The sequence below is a fragment of the Phalaenopsis equestris genome, unplaced genomic scaffold (assembly GCF_001263595.1).
Source record: "Phalaenopsis equestris unplaced genomic scaffold, ASM126359v1 Scaffold000399, whole genome shotgun sequence".
NCBI classification, from domain to species: domain Eukaryota; kingdom Viridiplantae; phylum Streptophyta; class Magnoliopsida; order Asparagales; family Orchidaceae; genus Phalaenopsis; species Phalaenopsis equestris.
This window is the reverse complement of record NW_018164841.1, coordinates 1,268,724-1,293,453: the sequence shown is the minus strand read 5'-3', so window position 1 is coordinate 1,293,453 and position 24,730 is coordinate 1,268,724. Positions and strand designations below refer to the sequence as shown.

The window sequence follows — 24,730 nt, the reverse complement described above, 5'->3', positions numbered from 1 at the left end:
TTGATTTAAAACAATTCGCCAAAAAACAAATCAAACATACTTTAATCAATGATTATCTAGAACTAAAATATGAATCATTTAGATATTGGTATCGTAGTTATACCACAGAAGATGATTTTAAAAAAATCTCTAAAATTTATTTTGAAGAAAATAAAAACAGATTCTATGAAGGAAATGAATTTCTTTCATTTTTAACCTGACTTAGTAATCATATAACCAAAAAATTGGAAGATGAATTAGACATGCTAACCAGAAAATAAAAAATCAATTATGGCGAAATAGTAGAATCTATTTATCCCCCAACTGTTCCCACAGTATTGAATTTAGATAATAGAAATTCAAATTTTGAGTAAATGCTTTGGAAAAACTCTAAAGACTAATGTCATCAAAGATTTTATTGGTGTGATTGAACAATTAAATTTTACAAATACAAATCTAACTTTAATTTCAAATCACCTAATGAAATTAGAAAATTAAATTGATCAACTCTTTTTCTCTTTAAAAAATCAAAAAGAAAAAAAGACAAGTTCGATATTCATCTCTTCAGCTTTTGCTATACAACCACCTCCCAGTCTCAATTTCCACCTAGGACCATCGACTCAAGATTTTGAAAAATTAATTAAAAATATAAAAAGTATAAAAATGACAACCTTAAATAAAGAAAATCAATTAACAGATCAATCAGAAATTTCTAATGAAGATAAAATTAAAATTGAACAATTTGAAGACCAATTTGAAGACCAATTTGAAGAAAATAATTCAGAATTAGAATTATTTAAAATACATAAATTAAAAGGTCATAAAGCCTCAACTTCATATCAAACTAAGCAGACAGGTCGCTACTACTATCATCGACCTACACTTGTAGATGTTCTATATGAAAAAGATAATAATAAATATCAAAATGATTATAATCCATCAAATATTTATGAATGGGATATTGGTGGTATGACTGATCGTCAAATATAAATAGTATTACAAAGAATGATAATTTAAGTCTTTACTATCAGGAGTCATAATAATTGAGCTCATCAAATAGTAACTCAGCTAACGTGCAGGTTTAATTATCTTCTCAAAGGATGGTGGCACAATTATTTAACTCAAGAACAATGAAAAGAATTTTTAAGTCCTACATTAATAGGGAATCCTAATAAAAAAAATATTGATATTATTTATAAACTAATCATTAATATTTTACAATATTTTACCGGCATAATATCCGATAATGGAGAGCAAATTCGTTCACTTTTACAAAAATTAAGACGTCCTATTTTGACACATTTTCGTTGGTATAAAGATGACTTTTTAATTAGAGTATTGTCCCTATCAGATGCGAATAATACGCACTGGAAGCAAAAATTTATTGAAAAATTGTCTAATCTTTTTTCTAATAAAATAAAAAAAATAATTACAGGATGCTAATATCAAACGTATTCCATATGAAAATGTGACATATGGACAACTGATAAATACTTGTGTACAGGAAGACTTAGTCTTATGTACAGATCTCAAATTAAGATATCAAATTAAAAAGAAAAGAGTGACAGAAAGAAAACAATTAGATACTTTTTGTGAACAATTTGCTTATGATATTTCTAAATTTCCCAAGGAAAAAAATTTTTTTCATAAAAAGAAAAAATATCATAAACAAAGATCTGAAAATTATTTAGAAAAAAGGATGAAGATTTCTCATAAGAAAAAAAAAAGAGAAATCAGAGAAATAAAATGCTACAAATGCAAAAAAACTGATCACTATACAAATAAATGCATAGTAAAAAGGAAAATAATCAAGCTTAATATTGATGAAAATATTAAGCAGTCTATTTTCAAAATTATATTAAATTCATCTCCTGAAAAACACGGAGACGTCTGACAATTCAGACGAAATTGAGGACAATTGCTCTTATTCATTAGAATCTGACGAAAATAATTGCAAAGAATCTGTGTGCAAATGTATTAATGAAAATTATTATAAATCTATAGTCGAAATGAATGACTTGTTTACTTTAACTTCTTCAATGAAAGAAGAGATACTTAAAATTGCATCTCAAATAGAGGATGAAAAAATTTGAAATAAAATACTTAAAATAATTATTGAATCTAAAGGAGAATCTCCATCTTCTAATACAATTCCTTTTCAACGTTATTCAATGAAAGAAGCTTTAAATAAAACTTTAATTTTAAATATTGATAGTAAACATACTCCTATAAATGATTTAAAAAATGAAGTTAATATTTTAAAATCTGAAATAAATATTTTTCAAAAAAATCAAGAAAAAATAAATACGAGATTATTAAAATTAGAATTAAATAAAATTCACCTACTGAAATATCAGTAGAAAATGATAACAATTTAGAACAATCTTTTTAAATTTGTTGCAAAAATCTATTATGCATAAATGGTTTATAACCATTACTTTAAATATAAATCGAGAATATATTTTATCTAATATTACTGCTCTTGTTAATACTGGAGTAGGTATTAATTGTATTCAAGAAGAAATAATAACTTTTAAATATTTTGATTAAACTAGGCAACAGTTAAGCTCTGCGTCTAGAAATAAAACAGAAATTAAATATAAAATTTCTTCCGCTAATATTTGCATTAAACTTCTTTCTATTAGTTAAAAATTTAACTCAACATATTACTTTGGGAACTTCGTTTTTCTATAAAATTATGTCAATTAATAAAATCGATAATACTGGCATATATTCTAATAAGTTTGAAAAAACCATTATTTTTAAATTTATTACTAATCTTACAGAAATTATTTTAAATGAAATAAATAAATTTAATTTAAAATAAAATCAAATTAATTTCTTATAAGAAGAAATTACTTTGTTACCTATAGAAGAGAAATTGAATAATAATTTCATAAAAGAAAAAATTTCTACTTTACATAAAAATGTGTTAGAAGAAATTTGTGGTGACAATCCAGTTACTTTTTAGGATAAAAAAACATTATATTATTTTACCATATATCAATAATTTTGATGAAAGAAATATCAAGACAAAGACACGACATTGTCAAATGAATCAAAATTATTTGAAAATTTGTAAAGAATAAATTAATGAACTTCTCAATAAGAAATTAATTAGAAAATCTAATTCTCCTTGGAGTTGTATTGTATTCTATGTTATGAATAATGTAGAAAAAGAGAAATAAACTTAAATTAGTTATTAATTATAAACATTTAAATGAAGTTTTAAAATGAATTCGGTATCCTATACCGAATAAAAGAAACTTAATCGCTTAAGAAAATCTCTAATATTTTCAAATTTTGATTTAAAATTTGGACATTGGCAAATTACTTTATCTAATATTACTGCTCTTGTTAATACTGGAGCAGATATTAATTGTATTCACGAAGAAATAATAACTTTTAATTATTTTGAGAAAACTACGCAGCAGTTAACCTCTGCGTCTAGAAATAAAAAGGAAATTAAATATAAAATTTCTTCTGCTAATATTTGCAAAAATGATATTTACATTAATACTCATTTTCTATTAGTTGAAAATTTAACTCAACATATTACTTTGGGAACTTTGTTTTCGTATAAAATTATGTCAATTAATAAAATCGATAATACTGACATATATTCTAATAAGTTTAGGAATAAATTTGGAAAGGAAAATTATTATTTTTAAGTTTATTACTAATCTTATAGAAATTATTTTAGATGAAATAAATAAATTTAAGTTAAAACAAAATCAAATTAATTTCTTATAAGAAAAAATTACTTTGTTATCTATAGAAGAGAGATTGAATAATAATTTCATAAAAGAAAAATTTCTACTTTACATAAAAATGTGTTAAGAGAAATTTGCGATGACAATCCAGCTACTTTTGGAATAAAAAAAACATTGTATTATTTTATCATATATCGATAATTTTGATGAAAGAAATATCAAGATAAGGGCACGACCTTGTCAAATAAATCAAGAATATTTAAAAATTTATAAAGAAGAAATTAATGAACTCTTCAATAAGAAATTAATTAGAAAATCTAGCTTTCCTTGGAGCTGTACTGCATTTTATGTTATGAATAATGCAGAAATTGAGAGATAAACATAGATTAGTTATTAATTATAAATATTTAAATAAAGTTTTAAAATGAATTCGGTATCCTATACCAAATAAGAGACTTAATCGCTTAAGAAAATCTCTAATATTTTTAAATTTTGATTTAAAATCTGGATATTGACAAATTCAAATCCTTAAATCGGATAGGTATAAAATGGTTTTTACTGTTCTGTTTGGTCAATATGAATGGAACGTTATGCCGTTTGGACTAAAAAATGCTCCTTCTAAATTTCAGAAAATTATGAATAAAATCTTCAATTCATATTTTGATTATATATTAGTTTATACTGATGATGTACTTGTTTTCTCTAAATCAATAGAGAAACATTTTAGACATCTACAGACATTTCAATGGCTTGTCAAAAATAATAGGCTGGAAATCTCTGCGCTCAAAATCAAATTATTTCAAACCGAGATACGGTTTTTAGGACATAATATTGTCCGGAAAATAATTATTCTGATTGAAAGAAGCATTGAATTCGCTTCTAAATTTTCAAATGAAATCACTGATCTCCGTCAATTACAGAGATTTCTGAGATCACGTAATTATGTAGTGGACTATTAAAAAGATCTTGCTTTAGATGTTGTTATTCTTTACAATGGATTAAAGAAACAGCATAATCAATAGACAGATAATCTTACTAAAGTTGTCCAATTAATTAAGCAAAAGGTAAAAATATTACCTTGTTTACATATTACAGATTTGTCTCTCCCGAAAATAATAGAGACAAATGTCTCTAATATTGGCTATGGAGGAATCTTAAAGCAAAAGACTTTTAATATCGAACAATTAGTTCGAGTGGAATAACACTCAAGAGAAATATTCGATCATCAAAAAGAAAATGTTATTGGTTGTCAAATGCATTACTAAATTTCAATATAATTTATTAAATCAGAAATTCTTATCATGAATTGATTGCAGTTCAATTAAATATATACTGCAAAGAGACGTAAAAAATCTTTTCTCTAAACAAATCTTTGTCGATTGACAGACACAACTATCTTGTTCTGAATTTGATATAGAATATATTGCAGGTAATACTAATTTCTTACCTGACTTTCTCACTCGTGAATTTTTGCAAAGAGAAAGACAAGGAGGGGTGGATAACCCCTCATACACACAACAGAATGATACCTTATAGGGGTAGCCCCACCTTTCGAGGGGAAAAAGGTAGAGGACAACCTATGCGACCCCACGAAAATTTATTGATTTAAAACAATATCTATATGGTAGCTTAATAACCCCCATATCCAAAGAACAATCTCCTAAATTACAGATTCAAAATATCATGGAATTCGTACAAAAATCTTCTAAAGAAAAAATCCTCAAAATTAATCTAGAGGATTATGAAATTAATGATCCCTAAAAAATCCAGGAGAGTTACCTAGGCACAATTGTCTACGCGCAAGTCAATCTTGACCGCGAATCATATGAGGCAATCCTCATTTCATTACAATGTTTTGAAATTCAACACAATTATAATGAACCCAATAAATCTATTGCATATAGCAAGACGACAATAAATCACATCTTGCACCATAAGGATTGGGGTCTAACATCTTTCCAATTCAAACAAATTGAATTTATGGATCATCTATCTAAACAAAAGAAAATATTTTTTGTAATTATTGGACCTACGTTCAAGCCATGAATCATGTCTTTTTACTTATCAATCCAAGGCATAGTCATTCCTGGTTATTTGTGCTGATGCTTAAAATCTTAAATAAAGAGATATCAAATTGGTTTTTAGCTTAGTGGGATAAATTTGGAGCCACCAATGAAATTCTTCCAAAATCTATCAACAATGTATATCCAGCATGGGTGAACTCTTCTCCACAAATTAGTAAAATCAAAAACGATTTTTTATCCGAAGGAATGTGCGAATTATTATTCTTTTGTCAGGCACAAATTCCTTGGATCTTTGTCTGGAATCTATGTAATCAACCAGATTAGCTCAATACTAAATGCTTATGGAGAACTTTCTTCATCAAATGGTGGTCTGCAATCATTATTGATGACAATGTAACTCAAATCAATAAAGTCATCACATCAAATGGTAAAAATGTTTAAGAGAAAACTCAGGAATTTTCTCTAAAGGAAATTCATGATCAAATCAAAAGAAAATACCCTCGCAAATCTCTAAGATCAAATTAAAAGAAGAATCCAAGAACTTCATAAAAAACAAATGAAAGAATTATTTGAGTTAGAAGACGACATGTCAATCTCCAACCAAGAATCAGATGAAGACAAAGAAAGATGGGAACAAATAATAACTCATCTTTGCTCAAAATAATGACAGAGGAAAAAGCTGCATAAATGGACCCAACAAAGGTCACCTCAAAAGAAAATAAGGCGATGTTGATGGTAGTTGAAATAGTAAGAGTTGGTGGAATAATGACTGAAATAATTCTGGTGGGTGTAATAGTATTCTAAAATAAGGGCCCCGACCACGTATATATAGACGAGCCCCGACCAAGTATATATAGTGCCACGTGCCCCGGCTTGTTGGTTGGCATTCACGGTATAAGACCCCTCTGATCGTGGGTTCGAATATTCTCTGACACAATTGGCCTTAAGGAGGCGATACTCGAATTGTTAGGCGCATTAGGGGTGGCTGGCAGCTCGTATAATAGTCTCTGGTCATTCCATATATATATAATAGCTACAACGCAGCTAAACAAACAGGAATAATATTGTCTCAAAACTTGTATTCCATTGAAAATAGTTTGATTACACGCTTGTGTTTCTTTAAACTACCTATTACAAAAACTTGCAGCATCTGACAAAAAAATGGAAGATAAATAGGGCTAAACGTTTGAAGATTCCCTAGCACCCTCTTCTTTGGCTCTTTTTACTCCTTCAGCCTAGCTGGATCTTTCACTCATCCAATTGTCCCCTTTGTCCTCAGGGTCCAAGAGAAGCGTGCCGAGCTCCTCCATCTCTAGCTATTCGGAATCGATTAGTTTGTGCTTCACAAACCTCCTAATGGTGAGTGAAGTGTCGACCTCAATTTGGTGGGAGAGACCCTCGATGTGTTCGTCCCGAGTAATTATTGAAGATAACTTCTCATTAAGCTCCTGGTTCTCCTTGAGAAGAGTCGCCACTTGAGCCTCACGCTCCTGAGCCTCCAGCTTCCTCTCATTTAAGAACAATTTTGGCCTTTCCTCCGCCCTGAAGGCCCTCTACTTCAACTTCTGGACCCGCAAAGAAGATTTCACAGCCTGTTCCTCGTCCCTATCCAGAAGAAGAGCCTGAAAATGTAAGGCTTCTCGAGCCCAGTCGCCTGGAGCATATCACTCTTGTCCATCGACCGTAGCGTCTTCTCAAAGTCGGCGACTATAACATCTCCACCAGGGATTTAAGGAAGTACTGGGTAACCACTCCGTCTCCCTGCCGATCAACACATAGTGGTCGCTCGCTCACACGCCGACCCCCCAATTATGAGTGAATGACCACTCAGATGAAATCTTTCTCTTTCTCAAAGGAGGAAGGGGCAAGCTCTCGTCCGGGGCAACAGCCTTCCCTTCCCACCAACGGATATTCTCTCTCCCTCTTCTTTCCACCTACTGGCTCTCCCTCAAACTCTGTCCCGATCGAAATAGGTTGTGAGGTGTGACTCGCTTCCCCCCGTCCTTCTAGGCCTGTGAACGAGATCCCGCCAAGAGTGACTGGAGGGGTCCCGCCGATCGACGGCTGGGCGGGCGAATTGCTGGAGTGTACGAAGCTAGGAGTCTAGAGAGGATCCTCCTTACTCCTCCAAGAGAAACGTGAAATGCAATACCATAAGTTCTCAATTTAAAGAATAAAATTGTAATGCATAAATGTTTTTCCCACCTTCAGCATCCCCCTCAGCCGACTCAGGCGGTCCAAAAGAGAGGAAGGCCTCCTTTTCCTCGTGGTTTCTTCATAGTCGCCCGCTCAGCCGTAGCTTTCTCACGAGTCACCTCCCAGTTTTCAGATGAGATTCACAGACCCTCGGTCATGGTGTCGAAGCCGTTTGGTCGAATCATGCGCTCAACAACCTTGGGATCGAGGTACTGAAACATGGAGAGGCTTTGAGCCTCGATCAGCGACCCTTGATCTCGGAGATGACCGGGCAAGAACTTTACCTTCTTCATCTCACACTCCACCGAGGAAACGTGAATCCCCAACCGCCTGCACAAGAGGCAATCAAAAACTTTGTTTTCCAATCCTTTATCTTTTTTTTCAGGCTCAACAGATGAATCTTAGTTCCAACGACGAACTAGATATAACCATCCTGATCGATCCTAAACAAGATGTGGTTGAACAACTTGATCGTCAAAGGGATCTTCATCCTTTAACAAAAAAAAGATGATGGTCATGATAGCAGCCACCGAGATCAGGAGACCTGGGCAGAAATGACCCTGTATTAATTGAAGATCTATCGCAATCTGGCTGTCAAAGGCCCTACTTGAACATGTCTTTGTAAAAAACTAAATCAGTGGCAAACTTATTCGTGGCTCACACGTGGTTGGTCGCCAGTCAAAGGTGAATCGAGGGATCATGGACGTAGTGATCATGGATCTCCTTTACCTCAGCAGCGGAAAGGACGGAGACTTCTACAGCCATAATCAAGTTGAACATATCCTAGAGAGCTTATGTGCCATCAAAAGGAGCTTTGGGAAAGTCTAACAAGTGTAGGAGAAGGATAAAAGGGAAGAGACGGAAAGGTTTCCACAGAAGCAGAAAAAAGGTGACCTGCGAAATAAACACAGCCGTTTGTATAGAAAGGCAGAAAATATGAAGTGTTGCCGACAAGACAGTGATATGATAGAAATCAGACAGTATTCAAGCTAAGCTAATCATAAACAAATATAGAAAACTCTTTATTTATTTTCTAAAATGTAAATTACATAAAAACCCTCAAAAATTATTCTGAGAGAAAAATACCTAATTAAATAATTGTCTGTCACTTCACCCGAGACAAACCCTTAGTGAAGTAACCTCTCATAAATGAACTCACCACCGAGTTTAAAATACTTGGTCCGACCGATGCTCGCCCAGACAGGAAGGGTTCCTCTGATGGTCGAAGCTCAAAGAAGGGCATGCCATCTCCTCCCGAGCGGCGACAATTCCCCAAGGAAGGAAGATAACTCCTCACGCAAAGCAATGAACTCTTTCTTCATCTGATCGATTCTTGTTAAAACCTCGACTATTGCTCGATCACATCCCCTCGAGGATGTCCCATAGTACGTGCAAAGTAGTCCTTCATCTCTGCAAGGCGTTGCATTAAGGAATCGAAGGACGTCTGAAGTCCCTCGTGTTATGAGTGGAGACTGATTTGATGAGCAGCAGGAAAGAGCACCGGGAACCTATGCGTCGGGTTGTGGGCGCCTATGCGCCGGGTTGTGGGCGCTTATGCGACGGCTTTGGGCTCATATGGGTGCTTGTTTAGTATGTGTCTATTTTAATTATTTAGTATGTGTCTATTTCCCCCATGAGAGGTTTGAAACAGAAGCGTCTCAGATCAGATAATGGAGATGAGTACCGTGATCAAAATTTCAAAAATTTCTATGCTACGGAGAGAGTTCAGGCATGAGTTCACTGTTCTAAGGACAACGCAACAGAATGGTGTGACTGAGCGCATGAACAGAAAAATCATGGAGCGGAGCATGAGGCTGCATGCAGACTTACTAAAAAAATTTTGGGTTGAAGCAGTTAATATTGCATTTTATCCGATAAACCGTAGTCCATCGGCACCTTTAAAAAAAGGCTTAACTGAAGAAACCTAGAGTGACTAAAAGATATGTCTATCTCATTTAAGAGTATTTGAATGTTCTGTATATATGCATGTTGATGCAAGATCCAGGAGCAAGCTTGACTCCAAATCAGTCAAGCGCACATTCATTGGATATGGTTCAGATGAGTTTGAGTACAAGTCCAAGATTACCAGAATCAGAAATTTATCAGAAACAAGGACGTCATATTCAACGAAATGGAGATGCACAAAAACTAGGTTAGAAATTGAGATAATCCATCTGCTACTTCTGAAGAATCAAGATATATGGAGATAGATAATACCGGTGATCAAGAAGATAGAGAAAGTAGTACTCAATCAAAAGAAGCATTGAAAGTTCCTCAGTCACCTGCCACAGATGTCAGAAGATCTAGCAGAGTGAAACAAGTCATACAAAGGTATTCTCTTTTTTTACACTATTTGTTGCTAACTGACAGTGACAAACTAGAGTGTTTTGAAGAGGTCACTCAATTTAAAGATTCAAGAGAGTGAGAGCTTGTCATGGATGAAGAAACGCAATCTTTGGAGTAAATCAAACTTGAGATTTGACAGTATTACCAAATAGCAAAAGAGCAATGCACAACAAGTGGGTCTATAGGCTGAAAGAGAAGTCATATGATAGCAAGCGCTACAAGGCAAGACTTATTGTGAAGGGTTTCCAGCAGAGAGAATGAGTGGATTACTTAGAGATCTTCTCCCCAGTGTTGAAGATGACTATTGTCAGGGTTGTGCTAAGTCTAATAGCAGTGGAAGATCTACATCTGAAGCAGATGGATGTAAAAATAGTTTTTTTATATAAAGATCTGGAAGAGGAACTGTACATGGTGCAACCACAAGATTATAAGATTTCAGACAAAGAAGGTTTGGTCTGCAAATTGAAGAAGATATACTATGGCTTGAAGTAGGTCCCGAGACAGTGGTACAAGAGGTTTGACAGGTTCATGTCAGACAGTGGTACGGAGATTTGTCATGTTCATTGTCAGACCACTGTTGTTTCATCAAAAATTTTGGTAATTGTTATATTTTGCATCTTTGGTATGTGAATGACAAGTTGATTGCAGAAGCAGATATGAAGAATTAAGGACTTGAAGAAACAGTTATCAAGTGAGTTCGAGATGAATGACTTAGGTCCAACTAGGAAGAACCTCAGAATGAGAATTAGCAGGGACAGGAAGCAATAACACTAAAGTTGTCTCAGGCATGTTGAGAAAATCCTAAAGAGGTTCAACATGAGTGATGTGAAATCAGTTAGCACTCCCTCAGTCACTTCAAACTATCTAAGTAACTATTGCCTAACTCTGAAGCAAAGCAAGCACAGATGGATTAAACTTCGTATGCTTCAGCAGTTGGAAGTTTGATGTACAAGATGATTTTTACCATGCAAGATATTGCATATGCAATGGGAATGGTCAGCAGGTACATGGGTAATCCAAGCATGCAGCATTGAGAGTCGATAAAGTGGATTATCAAGTATTGGAGGAACAGTCAACATAGCACTTTGTTATAGAAGTGCAGGAATCAGTTTACAGGGATTCATAGTTCAGATCTGGCGGAAAATGTGGACAGTAAGAGTAGTGCAACAGGGCATATCTTCAAATTGAGGAGCACAGCGGTGAGTTGGGTTTTCAGATTGCAGAAAATCGTTGTACTTTCTACTACGGAAGCCGAATATGTTGAAATTATTGATATTAGCAAGGAGATGATTTTGCTACAGAATTTCATGACATAATTGGGCAAGGAGCTGGGAATTGGAAGACTCTACAGTGACAGTATAAGTGTGTTTCATCTTGTTAATAACACAGCTTTTCATGTCAAGATAAAACACATCCAGCTTAAGTATCATTTCTTTCGATCTCTTCTAGAAGATGGGAAATTATTTCTAAAAAAATACAGACACCTAAGAATCCTGCGGATATGTTGACAAAGGTGGTGACTGTTGAGAAACTGGAGCTATATTTGGCTTCATATGGGTTTCATGAAGGTTGAGATGGGGGTGAACCACACCACTGTACGTGACCACAGCACATGACTATGAAGGCAATTCAGATGGAGGTGCAAGTACATAGAACTGGTGCTCAGTAAAACCAGTCTCGAAGTTAGGGATTGTTATGAGTGGAGACTGATTTAGTGAGCAGAAAGACAGCACCCGACGCCTATGCGCCATGTTGTAAATGCATAAGCGCCCACTTGAGTACTGTTCGAATAGAAAAGTCGAAGCTTATGCATCAGCTTTGGGCGCATATGCGCCCATATATGCGCTTGTTTCCCGAGAGCATGACGCATAGGCTCCAAGTTCGGGCTTCTAAGCGCAGGAGAAGTTAGTGCTGGGAATTGGTTTTTAATCTCGATTTCGAACTGCGTAAGATAGAGTTTGGTGTATCTTCCTTCGGTATTCTTCGGCGAGCATACCGATGAAGGTGAGGAGTGTCGAAGAGGTGGAATTCAGTGATTTGAAGTGATTTTGGAGAGGGAAGTTTATGGAGCGAGCCCTGTAAGTTCTCTGTGTGAAGCAAGTGAGTTCTTTGTAAAACCTTCAAAATTTTATAGTGAAAATTTATGGTGGTATGGCTCCGTGATTTTTTTCCAAGTAAATTCTCGTGTGCTTTTCTGGTTATTTTGATTGTGCTTCTGTTTTAATTTTTATTTCGATTTTTTATCAAATTGGTGTAATCTCATTATTCCACGATGTGGTTTAGTTTCTAATTGATCCTAATCCCTGGTAGAGTTGGAAATCCTATCAGCTCAGTCATCTCCTCCTCCCTCGCCACCTTGGGAGTTCCTTGATGATTTAGGCCATGGCCCTCAACATGAGGTAGGTTCTCCTCGCCCATCCTCTGATCCATAATAGTCACATCCTCCAAATGATCAGCACCAATATCTGATGAAAATGAATCGATCGTCAGGACCTCTATGGTTGCACCAAAGAAAAAAGTATAGGTACTTAATGTTGTCGAGTTAAAACTCCATTCTAACAACTCAATTCCATTCAGACGTGGTGATAGAGATAGCGCCTTAACCAGTTTTTCTTGGTTCTCCACCCACAAGGAGGTCATCCCTCGATGGCTAGACCGAGGATTCTCCCCCCATCATCGCTTTATCCAAGCAAGCCTAAGAGTTTGTTGACTCCGCAAAAGTTTTGACAAATATCTTCTTCCCACCAGCGGGATCGTCCACCTTCGACGAATGTCCAATAGAACGAACGCGAGACTGACCCTCGATTCGCTCCGGGACTTGTTCTTACAAGAGAATCGAAGGACCCAATCTGATCCTCGCGGTCGTCATCTTTTGATTTCTTGACAGTCCTTTTCTTGCTTGTTTCCCCTACAAGAGCTTCCTTAACCGGTTTTCGCTTCACGTCTAATTTCCAGGCTTTAGCCCGCATACCTCCAAGGGCCTTGAGGAGTGCATCCTTGTTAGTAGCCGAGGTTCTCTCACCAGACATCATTGCAGACTTAGGCAGCAGAGAAAGGGGATCAAATATGGAAGGAGAGAAAACCGCATGCAAACTGCTGCCGGTCTATGGCTTATTTATAGTAGCGTGGCCATGAAAGTCTAGAGAAATCATTTATTAAGTAATTATGTCATTCAATTTGTACTTGTATTTTTGTATGTAAGAGATTACCTTGTTCTTATTTGCATCACAGCTATCAAGAAGCAAGAGAATTGAGGAACTAAATATGCATACAAAAAATACAACGACACGAATCTCAAAGCAATCCAACGATCTGGCTAAAGGATGATCATTGGAAGATCAAGCGACCAACTAACAACACAACATGAATACGACGATCAGAGAAGAATGGACAATCGGTGGAGGATCGGCCGATCAGTCCTTCAAGGAATTATCAGATCGGAGCAACCCCAGGGTCAGAAGGTCATCCAAAGGCAGGCCAGACCGTCGGTTCGCCTTGAGATATGGTCGATCAAGTAGTGGCATCACTATGGATTGACTGTCGGTGTAATAACTCAAAGGAAAGCGATTGACTCAGATTAAATGATCACCAAACCTAGTGTCATTCGAATAATTTCACTTGTTTGGCTATTATATTTCTCCTATAATTTACAAAAGAAACCCCTCAGAATTTAGTGATTAGAGGGCAAGTTTGTAATTGTAACATTCATGTTCCTATGTCTATAAATAGGGATCACTTTACAATAAAAAGGTTATATTTTTCTACTGTTCACTACTAGTTTCCTCTCTTAGCTCCGCTCAACGCTATGCTCTATTCCTTGGGTGTGATTCCTGGACTCTTTTGGATTTAATATTTACATACATGGGACATATTTTGTCAAAAACTTATGCATGCACGAGATACATAATCAATCAAAGCAAGGATAAAGAAATTCATTTGATGATAAAAATAAGGTAAGCATCAATAATAAACATTGTAACCAACTTTAAATGATAAATTCTTAACAAGCAATTGTAAAGAAAACGTAGCATGTATTAACATTAGGATGTTGACTCGTGTAAATATGAAACTGGCTTCTAGTAGATTTAGTCACACCAGAAAGTAATACACAGTTATATCATATTTTTTTCAAGTTTTTTCTCCGTGTGAGTAAATATTTAGTAATGCATTGTATAGATGGCACTTGCAACCATTTTTTAAAATAAATTAATTTTTTGTTGGTTTGAGAACCTTGCACATAAATCTATCATATTCGGTTGACCTATCATTCTATATTATGTATTATGCATGAGGCTAAAAGAAATGGACCACAATTTTCAAAAGGACCCGGTTAATAAATGAATTGCACATCTAGAAAAAGACTTCATTGCATTTAGGAAAATTAAAAAAAATTAAAGAAAGAAACTAAGTGCGAGGTAATGTCAATTAAAGATAATGTTCATGAATAACAAACATAAACGTAGGCAAGGCGTCTAATAAGAAAAAAGAAACACTAAAAATCTGTTGTAAAAGAAAATCAAAGATGAAACTTCTCACCTTGGCAGAAGATTGAATCTCCCTTGCAGTCATATCCAACGCAATAGCATAACCTGATTTGTTAGAAAGCCAAAAAACAAAACCAACTCAATTGAGAATTATGAAAATGTCATATTATAGCTAGCTATGACTCCACAAAATGGACTATATTATCGAATTGATACAAGAAAACTTTATTTGGTTTAACCCTTTCATCAAAAGAAATTGCAGGCCAAGTTCTGCAGCAATCATACTAAAAGGCTTAAAAATTCTAAAATGTTTCTATGAAATTTGAACACCTATTATTGAAACAAAAATGTTCAGTCAGTGAATGTACACAGCCAACATATGGCATCCATAATGTACTAATTCATCAGGGAATAAATTGCAAGATTAAATTTAATGATTTTATCGAACCAAAGAGTACCTCATGTGTAGAATTTGTTAATCAGATCAGCCCATTTAGTAGAATTAATCCAAAGGATTCAGAATTTATCTGAAAGGATCCAAACTGTCCAAGATTGATCTTCCACTCGGCAGGCATTTATATATAAAGATGAGCATAAACATATTAACTTGAAAAAAAGTAAAATAAAATATATATTAAATTAAAAGTATATTATAGAAATTAGAAATTTAGAATTAGGTTAAATTTAAAACCCTAAACTACAATGGCTGCAATTCTGCGAATAGAATAGAATTAGCTTAAATTTAAATTTGGTGGTATAAAATCCTGAAATAGGTTTGGCTCAGCCCTAACATTTCCTTTTGCTATTTTGCTTTCACCACCTCCTCCCTTTTGTCTCAAGCGACTATGAGCCTGCGAAGTGTGAAGTGCGAACTGTGAAGGTCACCAGGTCGGAAGTCCTCAACTCTCAAAACTTGAAAGGTGAAAAGCTCCAAATCTTTTAGGGCTTGTATTCTCTCTTGTTCTGTCGCCACTTTCATTTGGTTTAGTATCTTATTTTCGTCTTGAGAACGGAAGGAGCCAAAGCCAAAAATACCTAGGGTTTGTATTTTTCAGCTCTCTTTTCTTGCTTCTTATTTAATGATATCTTCTTCTCTCCTTAGTTCTTCCTATTTTTTGAGAGCCGAAAATACCTAGGGTTTTTGAAAACTAGTATTTTTGTAAATATTGTTCTACATAATTTAGGGGTGGTCTATTATTAATGCTGTTGAGTGTTGCTTGATATTATAGTAGTGATCTAATAATAGTGATCCCTTTAAACATGTTGATGTTTGATACTAATGCTTTAAAGAAGGATTTTTTTAGTTCAATAACTGCATCAACAGTATGAATTTTGACAGCCCTATTTCCTGTTTTTCACAGCGTTGCTTCTATATTTTTACTATTACTAATTTGAAAAAAAAAAATCTCAAACCTTTTTTGGGAAGTAAATTTTTTGGGAAGTAAATGCACATTTACTCTCCTTATGGAGATATAGAGTTATGGTATGAATCATATGTTTTTTGCCTACAAGATGTTATGCTCATAATGGTTTATCTTTGCTGACTATGGAAGTATGCAGTCTTAAATGTTTATGTTCTTTCATTTGAGTGGGCATTTGTGGCTTTTGTGCTTTCTGAAATATATTGAACGCCTCACCTAACATGTTGAGACTTGAGATGGCTGCCAAGATGAAGTTTGTGGTTACAATAAAGTGTCTTATCTGCAAAATTATTTTGTTTGTCAACAATGTCTAGGAGATGTTAATGACCTGAAAAAGAAATTTAAATCTCAAGATTGTTGATAGTTTTTAAAATTTTTTTGGTCATATCTTTACTACTTGTTTAGGCATTTGGAGCTTTATTATCTGATGGTTAAGTATCGAAAAATGTTTTATCTTTGTTGTTCAATAAGAAGGGATATGTTATTTGATAAAATGTTAACTCTTTTTCTCATTATGATTGGAAGGAATTGCCATAAAAGAATAAGCATTGTCTTACATGGTCATATTCAATTTTGATTACTATTATATGTCAAATAAGAAATTATGTTTTCTAGATAAAATGCTTCATGGTCCTCAAATCCAAAGTTATTCATGTGTTTCATAAGATTATGTCTATATGTTATAAAAATGTGCTTGAATGGTATGGTAGTTATGAAAAAGGCTTGAAGAAATTGGCAGAAATTTATTGAACTGAAAAGCTAAACTTATTGAAATTGTATTTCTTATAGTTATCAAGTTATGAAATCTTACAATAAGTAAAATGATATTTTGTTATTTGTTTTAGTCTAGACATATTTTTCATATGATCATGAATCTTTAATTGTTAGCTGCATATTGATAGGTTTTTAAAGTGTTGCATCTCCTCATACTATGTCTAAATTGAATCTTTCTCAAATGTAATCATCTTGCAATGAGCTAATAGTTGAATTTGGAAATAGTGCCAAAATCCAAATTTTGGGTCACAACAAGCAGAGTCGGAGATAGCTATTATTAAAAGTAGCAATAAAAAAGTCCCTACTACTTCTAAAAGGTGGTGGAAAAGGAAATCTACAGTATTGAAGTATTTTGTTCAGGCGACATTTACAATTAAAGAAGTACCAACTCCTTTTTTTGAAATGTCATGCTGTTAACAAGTCAAAAATTAGCACAACTTCCCAACTTCTAAGACACGTGAGGGAATGCGAAAAAAATAAAGTCCAGAGTAAGCAAATAGTTGACTTATCAGATAAGAGGCAAAAAATATTATATTGCATGTCATTTGATTCTGATGCAAACATTGAGATTCCTATATTTCATGATCCAAAGAATTAAGATCAACATAAAATCCAAGAAATAATGGCAAAGATGATCATTATGCATGAGCATCCTTTTATAATTGTTGTGCATTGGTGGTTTAATGTGTTATTGAAATCATTGAATCCTAATTATGAGAGGGTTTCAAGAAACACCACTAAAAATGATTGCATGAAGGTTCATGAATTTGAGAAACATAAGTTGAAAACTTATCCCAAGAATGTACATATAGTTTTCATAAATTTTGTTTGCTAGACTTTCAATCAGACGACGGGATATATGTGTCTAACTGTTCATTATTTTGATCAAGATTGGAAGTTAGAAAAGAAAATTATTTTATTGAGTTGGAGCCACCTCACATAGGTATATATATATGTGATGCAATTTGTGATTGTCTTATAGTCTAGAATCTTCAAAAAAAAGTATTTACTATCACTTTGGATAACGTTAGCAACAACGATGTCGTTACTAGCTTACTTAAATCTAATTTTCAATCCAAAGATAAGTTGCATTTTCAAGTGCATTTTTACCATGTAAGATGTTGTGCACACATCTTCAATTTGGCTTGAAAGAGATTCAAGATATAAATCATCTAATTAAGAAATCTATTAAATAACTAAAGAAATCACCGAAAATGTTGCAAAGGTTTGTTGAAGTTTCTAAGCAATTAGGAATTTCAACAGCAAAAGGTTTGTCTATTGATATACCAACACGATGGAATTTCACATACTTAACGTTTGAATCTACTCTTGTTTATTGAAATGTGTTCAAACATAATGCTGCTCGAGATAGCAATTACAAATGGTTACATTTAAATTCGGATTGGGAGAAGTGTGAGAAAATAAGAAAATTTCTTCATACTTTGAACATTGCGGAAAAAATGATTTATGTTACTAATTACCTGACTTTAAATATCTTTCTACCAACTGTTAAGCATATTGAGTAGCAGTTAATGGATGAATCTATTTCAACAGATGAGTACATTAAAAACATGGCTCTTGCTATGAAGATAATGTTTGATAAATATTTGGGGGCAGGTGGGGGGCAGGGGGAGTGCAACCTATTTATGTCTGTGGCAGCTGTGCTAGACCTTCGTTTGAAAAATGAACTTTAATCATTTCACATTTCTGAAGATATATTCATCAAATGAACTAGAACATAAAATTCAAGAGATTTAAATTGTTATTTGAGAAATATACAATGAATACATCTGATATTACCATATTTAGTTCAACAAGTGGCAAAGGATCTTCACACTTGCCAAATGACTTGAGTTTTTCATAGAATTTTGATTGTATGCTTGATTTCAATGATTTTGTTGTATCATCGAGCTATATTCAACCATCCAAGTCGGATTTGCAAATCTACCTTGAGGAGGGTATGTTTATGGTCAATAATGATCATTTTGATAGTCTTGAACGATGGAAGTTGAATACTCTCAAATATTCTTATTTGTTTAAAATGACCAAAGATATTTTGACAATTCTTATAACAGTTGTATCAGAATCCGCATTTAGTATTGGTGAGAGAGTTCTAGATGACAATAGGAGTTCTTTATCCACAAAAACAGTAAATGTGTTTATTTATGCATCTAGTGGGATACAATCTTCTACAAAAAATGTCAAAACTCCCTTGGTAATATCCCCTCTTATTAATTTTTTTTAGATTTTTTTTTTTTCTTATAACTAATTATGATAAATATTTTTATCAGCAAGAGATTCGGGAGGAAGAAAATCTGGATGTGAAACTGCTCAAATAAATATTTTGGAGGTCATTTCAAGAATTACACTATTATGGTTGCTTCACTTTCATGATGGAGTGTGGATGGAGTATGAAAAATGGATTTATTTTTAGCTATTTCAATATAGAACATTATATTGGAGTATTTTGCTCTTTAATTAACTATGTGGTTCAGTCAATAGAATACTAATTTTATTGTAATAATTTTAATTCTTTCTTGTTGCACATTTCATATGTTTGATGTTATGGTTAATAACTTTGCTTAAATGCTATAGCTACATGGGCATTTACACACAAAGCTTATACAATTTCAGTTCAGAGCATTTGTATAGATACCACAATTATCAATCATATTTGACGAAGCTTCATTTATCTTGGGTTTAACTTTCAGTTTCTAAACATTTTCCTTAAAGCTAATTATATGGGTGCATGAATGAGACGAAAATTTATTCATTCATGTCAGGCTTGTATTATTCTGAATTCTTTGTATTTACATATCTAACACCTAAAGTTTGCTGATGTTTGATAGGGATTACATACATACCACACATATTCTTTGTATTCGCATATCTAAAGTTTGAGTTCTATGTCAAACTTCAGGTGCAGCTAGTGCCATGAAATAGCTTAAATGTCATTCTTAAAAAAAAATTTTGTTGATTTGATGAGTTGAAAATTTATTCATTACAGGCTGTCACTGTTATATTAATGTTATTAATTTGTTGTAAAGTCATACTAGTAGAAAAGGGAAGAATAAGAAGGAAGAGGGAGTCAAAGGGTATACTTCACCTTTGAAACCATATTTGCTATATGAAATTCATGTCAGGCTTGTATTTTTTTGAATTCTTTGTATTTACATATCTAACACTCAAAATTTGTTGATGCCTAATAGGGTTTTGCATGCAAAACGCACGAATTTTTCATATTTACACATCTAACACCTAACGTTTAAGTTTTATGTCAAACTTTGGCGCGGCTGCTGCCATGAAGTATTGCTTAAATGCCATTCTCGAAATTTTTTTCTATTGATTGAGTATTCAGATTTGAGCATACTGTTTTGCCCATGGTCATTACTTAATATTCAAAATTTTCTGTTTGACACTTAATAATATTCAAATTATTGTGATTTTATATGAATTATCGAACTGGCTTATAAGTTACAAGTATTAGTAATATGGGCAACGATGTATAAATTTGTTACAAGATCTTTTATTATATTGGTGCTAACAAAATGATACTATACCCCTTAACCTTATGATTTATGAAGGCTTTAATACTGGTACTACTATTTATTAATAATTGTTTAGAGTTACCATTTCATTCTTCGGTTGTTGATGATTCTAGCCAAAAATTTGAATGACTTGTGGACTATTTGATTGAAATATTTGGTGTTAAATTTTTGTCTTATTTGTCATTCACTTGAGATGTTGGTAGCTCTAACCAAAAGTTTAATTGACTTATATATATGATAATTGAGAATCTTGGGTGTTAATTTTTTATATGTTTGTTTGTCAGTCATTTTGTTTAGATTTGGAGTTGTCAGTCATTTTGTTTAGATTTGGAGTTGCCTCCCTTCATTGCTTGCTGGTAGCATCTGTCCAGGATTGGTTTATGCACATTAATACTTTTGTTGCTTATTGATATTCTTCAAAATGGATAATTATGGCTGAAAGCCTGAAGCTGAACGCATCCCTAACAGAGTGTCACTTATATCCGGTTATATTTTGTCATATATATTTTATCATTAGTTCAAATGGTTGTTTAACTCATAGCAATGACAAAAATAGTTTTTGGACTGGCTAGTTCATTTTGAGAGGATATACTGAGAATACACAGTGAGTGAGTATAACTGAATTGAGCTTTTCTTTTATTTATCTTTCTTAAAAGTTAACACAATTCTTCGTTTTAAAATTATGATGCAGGATATAAGAGATTTTGCTCGTGATGCGTATGCTGGATTGGAAGTTTGGACTTTCAAGAAATGATCTTGATGAAATGTTTCAACTTTTAAGAAATGCAAGAGGCCAAAATGAATATTTTAATTGTGCTTTGTATTTTTTATTTTATTTTAGACTTTTAGTGTTGTGATTAGTTTTTTTTTTGTAATTAGTACTAACGCATTTTTTTATTTTTATTATACTTTTTGATGTAAAATTATGTGTAAATGTCATGTTTGCTTTCTAAAAATTGTAAACAATTTATTAAAGCAATAAATGTTTTTCATAATTTCATTATAGTTGTTTTTTTTATAATGTAAATTTTCTATTATTAATTTTTTTTATATTTTTTTTAATTCAAACAAGCCAATTTCGAGCCGAACACGAATACACTATTCACGGGTCAATTTCGAACACAAGCCAATTTCGAAAATGTTTTATTTCGAACGAGCCGAGCTTGAGCTCATTTACAACCCTATTCATAAATGTTGTACAAACATCGAAAAAGGTTCAGACAAATCGATGAATGTATCTATGTAACTACGATATTTAAATCTAAATGACTTTAACTAAACATGAGGATCTACCCAAGGATTTGGTTTTGGTAGATCCTCGGGGTGATCCAAGAGGAATATAAAGTCCTACTGAAGATAGCAAATCACCATCTTCTCAAACACTAAATTATCATAATACCCTCAGGATTCTAACTAAAACATATTTAATATCGACTCAATTGATCAGACAACAAGGCTAAGGACACAACTTTGATCTTTTTACCTCCCTTATGCACTAAATAAAAACCATAATCAAACCAATTTAATTACTTAAGCCACCTTACCTATGGGGTAAGGTGGTGAGACATTAATTTTTTCTGATCCTCAGAGTTATAAGTCTCACTTATTAGTCTTTCAGTGAATGTAAGCTGACTTATGGGTCTTCAAATAGATAAAAGCCCCAACTCAATCAACATGGTATGCTTAAAATCTACTAAGCCCATCAAATCAATTTAATTACACCCCTCACCTAACCTCTAGGGTATAGTCATAATACAAGTATTGGGTTTTTCTTTTCCCCATGACAACACTTACGGATCTTCCAATATATAGAAGTCCCGACACAATCAAAACTTGATTTAGCTCCCATGCTAATAAGAATGTCTCACTATCTTCTCCTCATGACCACCAGTGCATCCTTTATAATAAACTACCTACCTACTTCAAGGAGTACTAAGAGCTCCACACAAACCTAACTCACTAACATCTCCATCATGATCGGGGACACAAAAGCAAAAGATATGTGATTATTCAACTCGTCGGAGGAGAGTTATTCACAAACATATAAAATTGACGCACTGCACAAGCATCCAAAATATACTATTGTTAGTTTTAGTTTTAACATTATATGAGAAGTCATGAAAGGTTTCTTATTTAAAAATGATTCCATTAATGAAGAGTTTTCTTATTAGGGCAGTCCCTCTTAATGACTTTTTTATTTGTTTGTTTCCTTATTACTTTGAAGCTTGCTTTATAAATATGCAGCTAATGCAAAAAATTTTCAATAAATAATGGCATTAATGAATGATAATTTAAAGGACACAACACATTATACTCTCTTAGCATCTCTCTCGTGCTAATAAGCATAACTCACTATCTTCTCCTCCATCATGGCCATGAATACATCCTTAACACAACACTACCTATCTACTTCTGGAAGTACTAAGAGCTCTACACAAAACTACCTCACTATTGTCTCCATCATGAACACGGACATAAAGCAAAAAGATATGCACTTATTCAACTCTATAGGGGAGAGTTCTTCACAACCCTAGAAAATTAATGCCCGGCACAATCATTCAAAATCTATGATTGTTAGTTTTTGTTTTAATATTATATGAAAATTAACGAAAGCTTTCGTATTTAAAACGGACTCCATTAATGAATAATTTTCTTATTTAGGTAATCCCTCTTAATGACTTTTTTATTTGCTTGTTTCCTTATTAGTTTGAACCTTACTTTATAAACAGGCGGCTAATGTAAAATTTCTTCAAGGAACATGGCATTAATGAATGATAGTTCAAAGGGAGACTACACATTATAATCTCTTATCATCTCTCTCATTCAAGTGCACCCCCCTTCCTCCAGTACCCAATCCATTTCTCTCCCAATGAAGGCAGCATGAAGAACCAAACATTTCCGCTTTTGCACACTTTTACCCTCACTTCATTCAATTAACCGTAAAATAGCCTCAGCCATTTAAATCCTCAACCACCTCATTTCCTGCATTTTTTTCCTTCTATGCATTGGATTGTACATAAGCCCTCCCAAGCTTTCTTTTTCAAATGCAATTCAGGCTTACACATTTTTTTATTCATTCAAGAAAGTTCCATGCTGATTCATTCAAAAAATTCTCTAAAAATAGGTGCAATTTTCATAGTCCAAAGAAACTCCATTTATAAACCTCCAAAATTTGGGCCAAAAAAAGAAAAATGAATCAAAATTCAGCGCTTTTCAGAAGTAAGCATATTGACGGGGAAAAGAAAAGTACCACCAACAAAATCCATGGCCCCAGCTTCGGAAACATCGCGAGCCTTATGACCGATGACAACGGCGAGCTCGACCTCGTGATCAAGCGATTCCAGTGGGTGAGGGACCTCGATGGTGCCTCCGTTCTGAAGATAGGACGAGGTCGGCTTGAGGAATAGCACCGGCTCCTGCAAATCCCTCACCAGTAGCAAAATTGAGCAATTCGATGTGTAGGTTTAAGGGTGGGTGCGCCAGAGAGAGAGAGAGTTATCATTATACGGCTATGCCTAGGTTTATGGATTAATATAGAAGAACCTTGGGGACGGCATTGCCGAGCTCCTTGGCGTGGGCGGCATAGTTGCGGCCGACAGCGACGATCTTCGTTCCCAGATTCAGGAGAGTTTGGGAGGCCATTTGAGGAAATCCTACGTCTATCCTTCCTAGATAGCGGCTGAAGGAGCTTGTGGACCTCCGCTACTCCGCTCCACCCAATGCTTCTCAAATTTATTTACCATGTCCAGAAAATCTAGAGGGATTTACATACATACCACTAATTTTAATTAATTTTCATATCTAGCCTCTACAAATTTAATATTACATACAAATCACCCAATTATCCCCAATTTACACATAACTACTACTCTATTACATAATCTACATCAACCTGCCCTCCAACATATCGTTGCAATGGCGGCTCCACCATGAACATGAGTTATTTGGTAAGAGGATTTTAGTGAGAGGTACTGAATAAGAGAAGTTAAAGCTCACGAAGGAGGGTGGTACAAAGTGGGAGAAAAACAAGACTTACCTTCCTCAGTAGTTTCGGGTAGGAGTGGGGTGAAAGAAGATAATGTGGGAGTTTTGAGGGACTTTGAACCCTGCAATCATGTTGTTGCCCTCCAAACTTACCTACTGAAGGAGGAGAGAGGCAGGAACCTAAGAGGTTTTCTTAGGTTGTAATCCTGTCGTAGCTCTTTTTAATTGTAAATTTCATTTCTTCCTCTTTTTTTCTTTTAA

The 24,730-nt window shown here is 33.9% G+C and overlaps 1 protein-coding gene across 1 annotated transcript in view; it reads right to left on the bottom strand.

The window, feature by feature from the left end:
- Positions 1-24,213, bottom strand: part of LOC110026719 (acylpyruvase FAHD1, mitochondrial) — a 44,846-nt gene extending 20,633 nt beyond the window's left edge. Inside the window, exons 1-3 of the mRNA XM_020727785.1 lie at positions 24,029-24,213; positions 23,736-23,901; positions 14,795-14,847 (exon numbers count right to left, since the gene is read on the bottom strand). Of these exons, the coding sequence (XP_020583444.1) occupies positions 14,795-14,847; positions 23,736-23,901; positions 24,029-24,127 (318 nt within the window). The 5' untranslated portion in view covers positions 24,128-24,213. The remainder of the gene's footprint in view (positions 1-14,794; positions 14,848-23,735; positions 23,902-24,028) is intronic.
- Positions 24,214-24,730: the final 517 nt, after the last annotated feature.